The sequence below is a fragment of the Gracilinanus agilis genome, chromosome X (genome assembly GCF_016433145.1).
Source record: "Gracilinanus agilis isolate LMUSP501 chromosome X, AgileGrace, whole genome shotgun sequence".
NCBI classification, from domain to species: Eukaryota; Metazoa; Chordata; class Mammalia; order Didelphimorphia; family Didelphidae; genus Gracilinanus; species Gracilinanus agilis.
The window spans coordinates 75,197,272-75,211,607 of NC_058136.1; the positions used below are offsets into that span (position 1 = coordinate 75,197,272).

A 14,336-nucleotide genomic window follows, 5' to 3' on the forward strand; every position below is an offset into this window, starting at 1 on the left:
AGGGGGGGGGGGCGGCGCGGCCGCGGCGGTCGCGGCGGTCGCGGGGCAGGGGGGAAGCGGGCCCCGGGACGGACGCCGAGCATCGTCACTGCCGCCGCCTGTGCCGGGCCTGGGCAGTTTCGGGCTTCCTCGGTGTTAGCTCCCGAGAACCTGAGTCCCGTGGGGCCGGCGCCGTGAGGCTCTGAGGGAGCTCCGTCCCCACATTGTCCCTCTCTGCTGGAGTCTAGCAGCGAGCCGGGACTCGGCCGAGGCTCTCGGAGTCTAAGGGCTGCATAGAGTCGCCCTCAGCTCGAGCGGCGGAGGGGCGGAGGAGGGCGGGAAAATCACGTTGAGCCTCCGAGGGGCGGAGGCGGGCGGGAAAAGGAGGGAAGAGAAAGAGGGGGAGGGGGAGGAAAAAAAAACGGAGAGGAAGAGGAAGGGGAAGCGTTACTAGCTAGCTCGCTGCTTCCAGGCAGAATTCTTCTATTCTGACCCAATGGCTGAGAGAAAAGAGGACCTTGGCCCCCTGGCTGCAGAAAAGGCGCAAGGAGCAGAGCCTGAGCCAGGGGGAGAGTTGGCTGAGGACCAGGAGGGGGTCCTCTCGCAGGGTGTGTCTCATGGAAGTGCTGCTTCTCGGTTGCCCATAGGGGAAATCGGCATTGTAGAGAGTATTCAGCTGGAGAACTTTATGTGCCATGCCATGCTTGGACCAGTGAAATTTGGGCCCAATGTCAACTTTGTGGTAGGACAAAGGGGCAAAAGTGCATTGCTGACAGCTCTCATCCTTGGTCTTGGTGGAAAGTCGTTAGGATCGCCTTTAAAAGAGTTTGTGAAAGATGGCGAGGCTTCGGCAAACATCTTGATCACGTTAAGTAACAGAGGGGAGAATGCTTACAAACCTGACTCGTACGGAAGCTCAATAATTGTGCATCAGTGCATCAGTGTAAATGGGACTGTGAGTTACAAACTAAAAGACCAAGCAGGAAGCGTAGTTACTTCTAAGAAAGCAGAACTTACAGACATCCTTGAGCATTTTAATATCCGAGTAGATAATCCAATGACCATTTTACAGCAAGAGATGGGCAGGCAGTTATTGCAAGCAAGAAGTGATGGTGACAGATACAAATTCTTTCTGAAAGTGACCCAGCTCGATCAGATGCATAATGATTACTTGTGCATTTTGGAGAGAAAAGCCAGGACTCAGGATCAGATAGAACAAGGAGAAAAGCAGCTCCAGGAGCTAAAACAGCAGGGCATAGAGGTAGAACAGTGTTTCCAGAGTATGGCTGCCTCGAGGAAGAGATTAGAGGATCTGAAACATGAGATGGCTTGGGCAATAGTGAACGAATCAGAAAGACAAATCGAAGATATGATAAGTAATATAAGTATTGGAGACCAGGATACTGTCAGATTAAGTCAGAAACTGGAGGCAAGTGAGGCCAAATTTAATGAAACAGACAAGAAGTTCAAAGAAATTCAGGAGAACTTGGAACAGTTAAACAAAGAAACCACTGAGTTAGAGACTGAAAGCATTCAGGCAAGAGACCATGTAAATAGAAAGGAAAAGGCCTATGAGAAAGCTGAAGAGTTATATAATTCTTTCCAGGATGAATTAAAACAATTAGAGAAGGCAAAAGAACGTTGCAACCAAATGGAAGAACTGAAAAGGAGTATGGAGCAATCCAAGTTAGAAAAACAGGGGAAAATTGCCATGTTGCAGGAACAGTTAAATAATTATAAAGATCAGGAAAATGCACTTATTCAAGAGGTGGGATATCTTCAGGAAGCTATAGAAAAAGACACTGAAGAACATTCTAGACTTAAGGGAGACTGTGCAGAAGTGCAGCAAATACTAAGAGATAAGCAACAACAGCTAAACCAATTAAAAGATTGTAAAACTAGTCCACTAAAAGTATTTGAGCCACAAATTCCAGCCCTTCTTGAAGCAATAGACAATGCTCATAGACAAGGGCTCTTCAGTACCAAACCTAAAGGTCCACTGGGAGCTTACATTCACCTCCAGGACCCTGAATTTGCTTTAGCTGTTGAGTCCTGTTTAAAGGACCTCCTCCTCGCCTTTTGTTGTAACAGCTACAAAGACGAGCAAGTACTTCAGACGCTTATGAAAAGGTTTTATCCAATAGACTGTCCACGACCACAGATAATTGTGTCAGCGTTTAAGAATGAGATATATGATGTAACAGGAAGAGCAGCCTATCACCCAGAGTTTCCAACAGTTCTCACAGCTTTGCAAATAGATGATGCTGTGGTGGCCAATGCTTTGATTGACATGAGAGGCATAGAGTCGGTGCTGCTTATTAAAAGTAACTCTTTGGCTCGTACAGTCATGCAAGCTCAGAAGCCCCCCAAGAACTGTAGTGAAGTTTTTACCGCTGATGGTGACCAGGTGTTTGAGCGACGCTATTACTCATGTGACAAATCGAGACCTACTTACTTGATTGATGTTGAGGTAGAGATAGGTCATTTGGAGAAAGATGTAGAAGACACAGATGCACAGTTGTCTGTGTTTCAGCAACGTGCATATTCACTTGAAAATGATATCAGAAAGAATGAAAACACCATGAATAGTTATCATCTACATTTAAAAGAACTAGCAATTAGAGTAATAAAACTCAACATACAAATAAGTGAACTTGAAAAAGAAGAACCCCAGTCAATAGGGTTCTTAACTCTGGAGAAAGCTCGAGAAATTAAAAGACAGATGGAACAGGTTAAGGAAAAGATGAAAGTTCAAATGGAAGAGATGAATAATTTAAGAAAAGAGATAGTAGATGCTGAACAGAGACATGAAAGCATTAAGGCGAAAATTCACAAAGTTCAGGAATTATCAGAGTCTGTTAGGCAAGAACTAAACCAGATTAATTTAGAAATGGACTCTGAAAAACGAAGCGTACGCCATTATCAAGATAGACTTACACACCACACGAATTCTCTCCAAGTGAAAAAAGAAGACTTGACTAAGAAAGAGAAAGAATTAGAGAAAGAGATTGCTCAGGCCAAATACATCTGCCCAGAGCGAAAAGAGATTGAGAAAACTACTGCTGCTCTTGATAAAGAAATTACTTTTTTAAAACAGAAGATACAATCAGAAAACACCCGTCACAGAAGCAGGGAAGAAATAATAAGGCAGTTCCAACAAATAAAAGAAAGATATCATTCTCTAGATGTTAAAGTGAAGAATTTAAGAAATTGCATTAAATCACTGGATCAAACATCAGTGCAAAAATATGAAATATACCAGCAATTTAGAAGAAGTCTTGCTTTACGATGCAGGTTGTACTTTGACAATCTAATAGCTCAGTCAGCCCTCTCAGGAGAAATGAGGTTTGATCACACAAATGAAACTCTTTCTATAAGAGTCCAGCGTGGAGAAGGAAATACAGCTGTTTTAGGTAACACAGAGTTGCAATCAGGGAGTGAAAACTCTTTTTCAAACTTTTTTTTCATTCTTACTTTATGGTACATCACAGAAGGTCCCTTCAGATGCCTAGATGCATTTGATAGTTTCTTGGACCCAGGCAGTAGAAGAATTGCCTTGAACATAATCCTCAAGATTGCACATTCCCAACAGTTCCGTCAGTTCATTCTGCTCACTCCACAGAGCCTGAGCTTTCTTTCTCAAAGTCCACTGATTAAAATACTCCACATACCCGATGCTGAAAGAGACCAGAGAACCCTGCCTTTCCGGGCAGTTAAAGAAGAGGAAGAAGATTGAAGAAGATTTATAATTTTTCAAAAATAAGTTTTAATGATATTTTCTGTTTTTTTTACATCACCATAATATCCCATGTATCCCTCCTCACCACCTCCCAGAGCATATGACAAATGGCATTTTTTTTTTTTTTTGGTAGAGGAAAAAGAGAAGGGAAAAAGTTAGCACAACTGATTGATTTGACATCTCTGGATCTCCCACCTCCATGCAGGTCTTTTTTGGGATGTTTACAATTTTATGATGTTTATAATTTATGTATGTATATATAATTTATAATGTTTGTAATTTTGAGTTGTTTGATATGTCAATGGTCTATTTACAATGTAATTGCTGTGTATGTTATTTTCTTGTCTCTGCATAAATCACTACATCAATATTTTTCCATGCTTCACACATCATCTTTTTCCAAATTGTATAAAACCAAACAAAACGAACATTTCTATTTATGTTTAGCTTACTTTTCTTTCCATCTACATAATAAATCCTGTCCATAAGTATCCCAGCTCCTCCCCATCCTTCCCGCATCACAGAAGATATCAGGGAGACCAACAAGTACGTATAAATTAAGTCATTCATATTTCTCCTTTCTGTTTACCTTATGCAGGTAATATTCAGTTTATTCTTCTAGCATTAATTCTATAGCTTTGTCTAATGTTCTATTCATTTCACTGTTCATTATCATGTATATTCTTTCCAAGTTTTTTTTTTTTTTTTTTTTTTTTGGGTTTGTTTTTTTAAGCCCTTACCTTCCGTCTTGGAGTCAATACTGTGTGTTGGCTCCAAGGCGGAAGAGTGGTAAGGGCTAGGCAATGGGGGTTAAGTGACTTGCCCAGGGTCACCCAGCTGGGAAGTGTCTGAGGCCAGATTTGAACCTGGGACCTCCCATCTCTAGGCCTGGCTCTCCATCCACTGAGCTACCCAGCTGCCCCCCCAAGTTGTTGTTTGTTTTTTTTTAAATCAGTCTGCTCACTTCTTATGGTGCAGTAATGTTCTATCACAATCTCATACAACAAGTTTATTTAGCCATTCCCCAAATCATAGGCATCCCCTCAATTTTCAATTATCTGCCACCATAAAGAGCTACTCTAAATATTTGGGAGCATATAAGTTCTTTTCTTCTTTCCCCGATCTCCTTGGGAAACAAACATAACACATATCACAAGACAAAAACAGACAAAATACAGTTTTCTCAAGATACCTGCAGTTGTGTGACTATTTCACTGCTTTGAAGAAATAATTAATAATTTAAAGCGTTTCATAAATTTAAAATATATATATATTTCTTCTTCCAAGTGGTAGACTTCAAAAGATGAAGAGAACCAGGAAATGCATTTCACATATTGTTTTGAAAAAGTATAGCATTCATAGTATTGGTTGTAAATACCATTTAAGTTATCTTTTTTAAATTCATCTCACTTAGGAGATGCATAACAAGTCTTTTTTTTTTTTTTAATGGCCATAGAGGCTTCTACGTGAGAGAGAGGCTAATAACTAGCTTCTAGGAGAAGACACTCCGTTGCCCCGTACCACACGTTGGTGGGAGTAGCGTCTTTCCATTGACTTGTGTAGTCAGAACAGGCTATGTCTTACACTCTCCAGACTAGAACATTCTCAATCTTTTCCAGAAAGAAGGGATAATCCTTTTCACCCACAGTATGGGTGATGAGTTAAAACAGGTTTAGGGTTTTGTTGTTTTCTCTCCTTGTCAGTTCTAGGTGCAAGTGACGGAATCCCCAGACCTGGAATTGATCCACGATGACCTTGAAAGCAGAGTTCCTGTCCAGAGGGTGCAGCTGGCTCGAGCAGAGAATCCCTGAGAAACCAGGGTGCCTGGGATTCAGTGCCAATGGGGGGTTCTGGGCTTTGAACTTGGTGGGATATAGAAAACTTATAGAAACTTAGCTAAAACATAAACCTAATCTCTTTCTCTCCTTGGGGACTATCGGGGTGCAGGATTATATCCTCTCCCACCCCCCACTGTGTATGTGTGAGTAAATGTAACTGGCACACAAGATCTCTAAAATTGAGGGAACATCATTGGTGTGGACTAGAGCCAATGGTGGAGACTAGACACTTCTCCCGATCCCTTTAAGGTTATTGGGAAACCCTTTTGGAGGGAAGAGTGAAATGTAACATGTCTGGCTTTGGGAGGAGGGTGGGACAGAGGATCACTGTTACATTCACCTCTGATTTTTATATTCTTTTTGCAAAATTTTTAAGACAAAAAGAATCTTTTTTGTTTCTCTAGAAAAACAAAAAAACACTCCTGGTCTAAAAACCCTTTTTTTGTCACCTTGGAAGGAATAAAAGATCAAGAACAAAAGGCCTTCCTAAGGAAACTAGAATAAGAGTAGAAACCAAACATTAATCACAGATTACCTCTTATCTGGGACAGAGCATTACCTTGTTACTGAAGTGGTTGCCTTATCAACCTGTTGCTATTACAGTTGGATTCTGGAGTGGGTTTATTGCTTTGGCATAACTGACTCCATTTTGTATTATATTATTTTTCAATTGTATCCAGTCCGATTCTTCTGACCCTGTCATAGGGTTTACTTGGCAGAGACACTGGAGTGGCTTGCTATTTCCTTCTCTTTTGGATCACTGACATATAGAGGTTAAGTGACTTGCCTAAGGTCACAGACAGAACTAGGCAGTTTTCTGAGGATGGATCTGAACTCAAGTGTTCCTTAGTCCGGGCCTAGCACTATCCACTATACCACCTAGAAGCCCCATTTTGAATTACACTATTTTATGATAGAAGTATTTTGGTATTTGCTAAATTTGAGTTTTGATATTGAGACAAACATGTATGTTATACCTTGGTAAATGGCGTACGTGAGTCTATAGAAACTAGGAAATACATACAACTCCAGAGAGGATAGAATATACTAGTGGCCAAATTTGTTAAACAATCTCACCATTAGCACATCATCAACTACCAATCAAATTAATTGGCAAGCAAATTAAACAACCATTCACCAATCAGAACATAGGTTTAACTGACTATTATTTAGAGCTATAAGAAACTCCCTGGAGGCCCCAGACTTTGATCTGGCTCTCCTCTTCTGCCAGATGGCAATAAACTTTTAAATTATTTCAGTTCTGGATTTGTTCTCTGCCATGGTAATGAACAATTACGATGTCAAGAAGTGAGCTTTCCGAAGCAAAGCCCCAATTGGCATGGCAGAGAACCAGATGAGTTACCTTAGGGTTTGAGTAGAACGCAGCCCTTGAACTCCACATAACGTAGGGTCCTGTGACAACTTGACATGGGAATTAGGGTAGAGCCCTGCCTGCCCTAGCATAACTACCATAACCACTTTTATTTGCAAATTAGTATTTCTCTTGGATTGGTCAACAAAGGTTTCGGGTGGCACATCTGTCATCTGTTAATTCAGCCAATATTCTTCTGGCAAATGTCTTTCTATAGCTCCTTTTTTTCCTCTTCCTCTATTTCCCTCAACCATCCTGTGGTCATTAAAAATAAGCCAGATACCTGTGTCTGTGACTATCCTGGGGGCAGCTACCTTGGTATCCTGGTGAGTATGGCACTGAGATCCAAGACTCAAATACTTGGGCCTCCATTTGACCCACTGGAAGGAAATCTTTTATCTGTTTAAACTATTGACCAAAATTGAGCTATTCACAGGCCAAACCCTCCTACCCCAGCAATTGGGAATCTTTTTTTTTTTTAAATTATTTCTTTTATATCCTTCCTACAACCTCCTCATATAAACCTTGATCTTACGCAATTTATTGTTTGGCCAAAAAGTTTAAATTGTTGGAGGAGATTTTTTTTTTTTAAACCCGTACCTTGCATCTTGGACTCAATATTGTGTATTGGTTCCAAGGCAGAGGAGTGGTAAGGGCTAGGGAATGGAGCTGGGAAGTGGCTGAGGCCAGATTTGAACCCAGGACTCCTGTCTTTAAATCTGGCTCTCAAACCACTGAGCCACCTAGCTGCTCCCTGCTGGGCAAGATTAATGAAGTTTCTTACTTGAAACAATTCTCCCAGCTTTCTGTAATCTACTGGTTAACTCTTGCAAGATCCTTTCTCTCTGTCATTTCATCTCTGATCAGGTTGCGATTACAGAGATAAAGTCAGACAGGCAAAGATTTTCTTTAGGAAGTCTTTTTCCTGGTTTATTGAAATTTGGGATATTACAAACTCATGACAGACTAAATTTATAACAAACATAATAGCTTTGTTGTAAATTTCCAAATTATGAATTGAAGATTTTTGTAAATGCTGAAATATTTTAAGAAGGAAATGAGAATTGGAGAATTCAAATTAAAGCAACTCTGCAATACCACCTCACACCTGTCAAATTGGCTGACATGATTAAAAAAGAAAATGACAAATTTTGGAGAGAATGTTGAAAAATTGGGAAATTGTTGGTGGAGTTGTAAACTGATCCAGCAATTTGTGAGAAAAATTTGGAACTTTTTTTACAGTCAAAAGGCTGTAAAACTGCTTACTGTTTGACCTAGTGATGCCACTGCTAAGTCCATGTCTCAGAGAGATGATATGTTAAAAATTATGTAGAGCTGGTGTTTGGGGTTGCAAAAGAAGTGGAAATTATGAGAATATTTGTCAGTTGGAGAATAGCCGGATAAGTTGTATATAATTGTGTCGGAATGTTATTTTGCTCTAAGAAGTGACAAGACTGCTTTAGAGAACCATGAACTGATGCAAAGTGAAATTTGCAGAAGAGAACATTGTACATAGTGACAACGATATCACAGTAACAACAGCAAATGACTTAACCATTCTGATCAATACAAAGGACAATTCCAAAGGACTTTCCAAGAAAAATGCTATCCACCTCCAAAGAGAGAACTGATGGAGTCTTGAGAACATAATTTTTTCACTGTTTTTCTTGCTTTGTGTGTGTGTGTGTGTAATATGACTAATGTGAAAAACATGTTTCGCGTTATTTGCCATGTATAATTGGTAACACTTTTCTTGCCTTCTCAGTGGGGGGGGGGGAGGGGGAGGAAATTCAGGACAAAAAATTTTAAAAAGTAAATTTATGTTTAAAAAAGATGAGAAATTGTGGGGAAAAAAATGAGAATGTGAAACTGCCACCATGAATCTTTGGAATGGAGCTAGCTGGAAACAGTAAGCTCTATAATTTGAGATATTATTAGCAGCCTTGAAAAAAATAAGACTTTGAATGATACTATTTAGTGACTATGATTGTAAATACAAATTTGATTTCATTGAATTTGTCCTTAAACTAATAACAGACACAATTGAAGTGAGATGTGGTCTTCTGTTAGGTTGATTGTGGTATTTGACTCTATGGATAGATCAGACCTTAATGGAAAATACCTTTGATATTTGGCATTAAGGCAATATATTTAGAAACTGCATGAATAAGAATTAAAAGTGTAATTACATTAGTTTTTTGAATGCAATTAGTACAGAATGCCAAATGGATAAATGGATGAAGTGAGTTTTCTATGTAAGATGATTCTGAAATGCATTCAACCAAATTGATGTCATTTGATTGTTGTTGGTAATAAGCTTTGGGTTGTTTTCAAAATCCATACTTGTGTTTATGTTATTGTTAGACTCCATTTTTCCTGTATTGTGATTTTGGGGACATCATTCTGTAAGAAATACTGTTAATTTGAAAAGACGCCCAGCCATGAATAACTGAGATCAAATCGCTTCCCATCTCTGGGAAGGGAGAGAGACAGACAATTTGGATTCTATGAGCTATGTGGAAAATTGGTAATACATATAATTAGCAAAATAAAATATCTTTTAAAAAAAGAAAAAGAAAAGATGCCTAGGGAGAGATACAACGGTATCATCGGAAAATGAACATCTTTTGATAGAAACTGTTGTTTTTATGTTTTTTTACCCAAATATTTTATTGGGTGCATTTTGCTTTAAAATGATTAATAACATTAACTGTGAAGTTCTTTGGGGAATTGCCAGGTTTTCTGTCTCCTGGGGCATCCGTTTTAGTGAGATTGTAAAATCTTATTACTTTATGAGAGAAGTTGCTAAAATGACAAAGTGGTTCAGTGGGAACTCGTTTCCCTCACGCCTGAAGTAAAGGGGCTCACGAGTCTATTTTATGAAACGTGATTTGTATTTAATAGATTGACTGCGAAAGTGCACCTGGGATATGTATTGAAGTTACTACTTTGAGCAAATTTAGTAAAAACAAGTCTTGAGATTTATTTTTGCCTTCGGGGTTAATATGTAATGCTTTCAGATATGGATATTGGCCAGCTTTAAGAACTATGGGAGTCATTGTTCTGTATTTTGAGTGAGATGTGATGTATTATTCCCTGTTATGTGTGATCACAGAATGTGATTGTCTTCTTCATTTCAAATGATCGATTTCTGTTCCAACGTGGATTTAAACTAGAAAGAATGAATGATAAGGCTTGTGAGTGCTTATTGTTAACTATTATTGCAGCAACATGAAAAAAAGTCATGGGAACATAATTAGATATTTTTTAGCTTTCTGATTTCAGGTTTGATAGTCTGAATTGTCATTCAGCCAAATAACTCGGCGCTGAAGGAAAATGCCATGGCCTGCTTGCAAGACCTGAAGTCTGAGCCTGTTACCGGTGGATGGTGGATGTACGTTCCTGGGCAAGTTGAGAGGACGACCTTGCCAATGCAATGGTAGGATCCTCTTGGCTTTATTTCCTGTTGTGCAATTTTATTGCTAAAAGAAAATTCTTCTTCCTAAGAAGGAAAATGTCCTCCTGCTCGGTCCTGAGCCTGGCTACGATGATACTCTGAATAATGTGGAGCTTTGCTTCATGGTTGGCTGTTTCGAAATAAAAGTTAACTATGACTCATGCCTGGAATCAAAGAAAGCTAAACAAAACTTTATCCTGTTATGCTTGTCAGATCAGTCTGTGCCCTTGAAGGGACGGTCTTGGACCTGAAACAAGCAAAGCTCTGTAACGAGCAGATGAACTACATGACGAATCATGTTGCCGCAATAATAAACATTTGAGTTTTTCTAATGGAATGGAGGTATGAAAGATCTTACTGTTTTTTAATTTTCCTCTTCTGAATGTGTGATCACTTCTATTCATTTATAAGTTAGCTTCTTAAAGTATCTCATTTCTTTCTGAATGATGTGAGGATAATATAAATCCTCCAAGGGGGGGACTGGCCAATTAGAATGAAGATGTGATTGTAATAAAGATGTACAAATTTTAAGTTGCAAATTTTATGTAAAAGTTTAAAAATGTATTGGAGTAATTAATTTCACCTTGAGAAAAGCAACAAAGTTAGATTCTTTTCTCTAAGACGCATATTTGTTTGGCTTTCAGTTGTTTCTATCAAGTCCAAATGACAAAAGGACAAATATAAGCTTATTTCCATAAGGTGTGAACTGTTTTTCTCCACATGAATTAGATACTGAAAAACCAAATTTAACAGGAATATCCCTACAGAACTTTCTTTGGAATGAGGCTTGTTCCAGAATTTCCAAGGAAAGTTTCCAAGTATCAGATGGCTACATAGAACAGCTGAGACCCAAGACGAAATAATCTGATTAAATGTAGTTTGTAAACTGACTTAGTTTACCTACAAGTTGCTAAACTAGGTTTGTTCAATTTTTGTGATATTAAAGGAAGCATGGCATTGTGGATTTGTCTTTTTTTTTTTTTTCAAATTTTTGTGAAACTTGTGGCCACATGTGGTCTTTCAATGTATGGGAAATATTCTTGCACTGTTTGAACCTAGCCCTGCGTGGCTATGAAATGAGACTTGTTGCTTCATGACCAGATTTGTTTAATGTTTAACTGTGGACCTGGGTTATGATGACCCGAAACTATTCAGCTCTTTTTTCTCGTTATTTGGTTTGAATATTGTATAATGTGTAATTGGGGTGGGGGGAGCAGGGAGGAGCGGGTCACCCCTTCTTCGGTATAACTTTCTGTCAGACAGCTGAATAAACTTGTTCATGACGTATTTCAGTTCTGAGTTTGTTCTTTGTTTCAGTGATCATCACAGGTCAGTAGAACAGGTACTTTCTGGGCACCTCGGGTCATACTTCCCAGGCATGCATCCATTCTGCCTATGTGAAAGGTCAGCTGGGTGGGCAAGGTGATTGGGGTCTTATCCAAGAATGAGCTGGCAGCTCAGACTGACTCCGTTGTGAGGAAACAAACTTTATTATTAGGGAATATAGTAATAGTGTGACTAGATCAAGAAGCAAGTCAGTAAGGTAAAAGGAGGCAGGGCTTCTCAGGAAAGCTTTTTATCCTGCGTAGTTACTAAAGAAGGGATCGTTTGGGCAGTTGCTGCCCTGCTATTTCCAAGGAACTGATGTCATTTTACCCATGGTCCACTCTGCCCACTGTGGGGAGGGGAGCAAACTACAGTGTAAATAGGATGCTAATGATACGTTAAATATCCCTGGGCAATTTTAGGTCACTTTTGCTTTTTTCTGCACAGACTCCAAGGAAGGCAGTGAGTGTGGAAATTGAGCATTATTCGAACCTTGTCCTGTGTGACTTGGGGAACTGCACTCCCTGCACTTGCTGTCCAGAGATCCCAACCAAGAACCTAGCTTATGTCTAAAGATGAATGTGAGGAGTCCTCTCGTCACTGTGAATCTTAACGTCACTTTCTAATCAACTGCCTGTCCTTTCTGTGTTCTTTTGATTGGATGCAGCTACTTGGCAGGGCTTGTGGGACATTGCAGCCCACGGCATTCCCCAATCCCAATAACACAGCCCAGAACAGGGATAGAATTGAGGGGCACAAGATCAGTGATAGACATGGGCTTCTATTACTTAGTGGAGTGAGTGCCATCACAAGGCTTCTAGCAGTGGAAGGCGGCAGCAACGGTGCCCAGTGGTTGGAGGTACACTCACTGCTCAGTAGCCACCATCTGGAACTTGAACTAGGAAAGCCAAGAGGCAACAAATTTAACAAAGCAGTGAAGCAGGCAAGGGCCAAATAGCAAAAGAAACACTAGTGAAAGCGAGAGGGGTACGAGGGGATGCCATCAGGTGCCTGAGGGAAGGAAGGACTTAAGGGAGTGCCAAAGGGATACTGGGTTACCCGTTAATTGCTAAGATTCTTTCCATGAGGAGTTCTGGAGAGATGGAGGAAGGTATTTTGGGTCCATTGTGGTATCCCAACAGTCTGGATGGATGCAAATAAGAGACGAGAGATCCAAATACACTGCATGCTTGGTCTAGGAAAGAAAATAGTTCATCTGATATTAGGCGAGGTGGGTGTGGCACAGTGTCAAGGTTAAGTCAGATGTGTCTAGAAGCAAGGCTTGGTACTTTGTGAGGGCTTAGTTCATGCCTTAGGTATTGGGCCTTCTACTGGGAAATCCGCATCCTTTTTACTGAGACCGTATCCCCGTTCTCCAAGAAAGTTTAGGGTCCTGACAGTGTATGTGAGGGCTCAAAGTCAGGGTGCCATTAAGGATTCATCTACATATTGGACGGCCACAATGGTTGAGATATAAATCCCTTAGATCCTTAATAAGGATGTTCCCAAATAGATGGGCCTAAATCCTTGTGGGAGTACCGTACATCCAAATTTATTGTGGGAGAGGGTCATCTGGCGACACCCATTCAAAAGCAAAAATGAACGGAGTCCTTGTGTGGAGGTACACAAAAAAGGCATCCTTGAGGTCTAAGATTGAAAGCAGAGTTGTGTCCCCAGGGATCTAGGCTAGTATCATGTAGGGGTTGGGGACAATAGGGTGGCTAGGGATTAGACAGCCCTTAAACACTGCAACATCCAACATTTCACCCCCTCCTGGGAAAGGTTTGACATGGAGGAGGGGATGTGAACCCCTTTCCCCTCTGTCATCTCTCTGAAGGAACAAAGAGCCTTGGGCCTGTGTGTTGAGCACTGCTCCATGTATGGCAAAGACTGAGTAGCCATAACGGTGGGAGTGGAATATCGGAAGCAGTACCATATAAGCCCATGGTCCACTTTGGTTTGTGTGAATTTACCCATGGTTTGCCCACTGGATAGGGAGAGCAAAGTGCAATGTAAATGAGATGCTAATGATATGTTAAACACTCCTGGGCAACTTTAGATCACTTTCGCTCTTTTTTGCACAGACTCTAAGAAAGGCGGTGAAGGGGTAGCTAGGTGGCTCAATGGCCAGGGCCTAGAGGTCCTGGATTCTAATCTGACCTCATACACTTCCTAGCTGTGTGACCCTGGGGAAGTCACTTCACCCCCATTGCAGTATTGATTCTAAGACAGAAGGTAAGGGTTTAAAAAAAAGAAAGGCAGTGAGTGTGGAAATTAAGTATCATTTGAACCTTAGTCCTGTGTGACTGGGGAACCGAACCACCTGCACTTGCTGTCCAGAGATCCCAACCAAGAACCTAGGTTATGTTTAAAGATGGATGTGAGGAGTCCTCTCGTAAGTGTGAATCTCAGCAACTCATGTGTCTTATATGAAAGGAGGCCCTATTCTAATCAACTAGCTATTATTTCTATGTTCTTTTGTGTACAGCTACTTGGCAGGGTTTCTGGGACATTGCAGCCCCCATCACCCCCAATGTCAAAGCACTTCAATTTTCAGAAATGAGTAGTTAGGCTGCTCTTTTCTCTGTGCCCAATAAGCCTGCAAGAATGGCCTGGCCAGTTAGC

The 14,336-nt window shown here is 40.5% G+C and overlaps 1 protein-coding gene across 1 annotated transcript; it reads left to right on the plus strand.

The window, feature by feature from the left end:
* The first annotated feature begins 475 nt into the window (after positions 1–475).
* LOC123253787 (structural maintenance of chromosomes protein 6-like) lies at positions 476–3,715 on the plus strand. The gene has a single exon (XM_044682931.1). It carries the CDS (start codon positions 476–478, stop codon positions 3,713–3,715), a length of 3,240 nt encoding a protein of 1,079 aa, XP_044538866.1.
* The last annotated feature ends 10,621 nt before the right edge of the window (positions 3,716–14,336 follow it).

Bases quoted from the DNA above. Each gene is read 5' to 3' on its own strand.
- LOC123253787 (XM_044682931.1), top strand. From the start codon at position 476: ATGGCTGAGAGAAAAGAGGACCTTGGCCCCCTGGCTGCAGAAAAGGCG.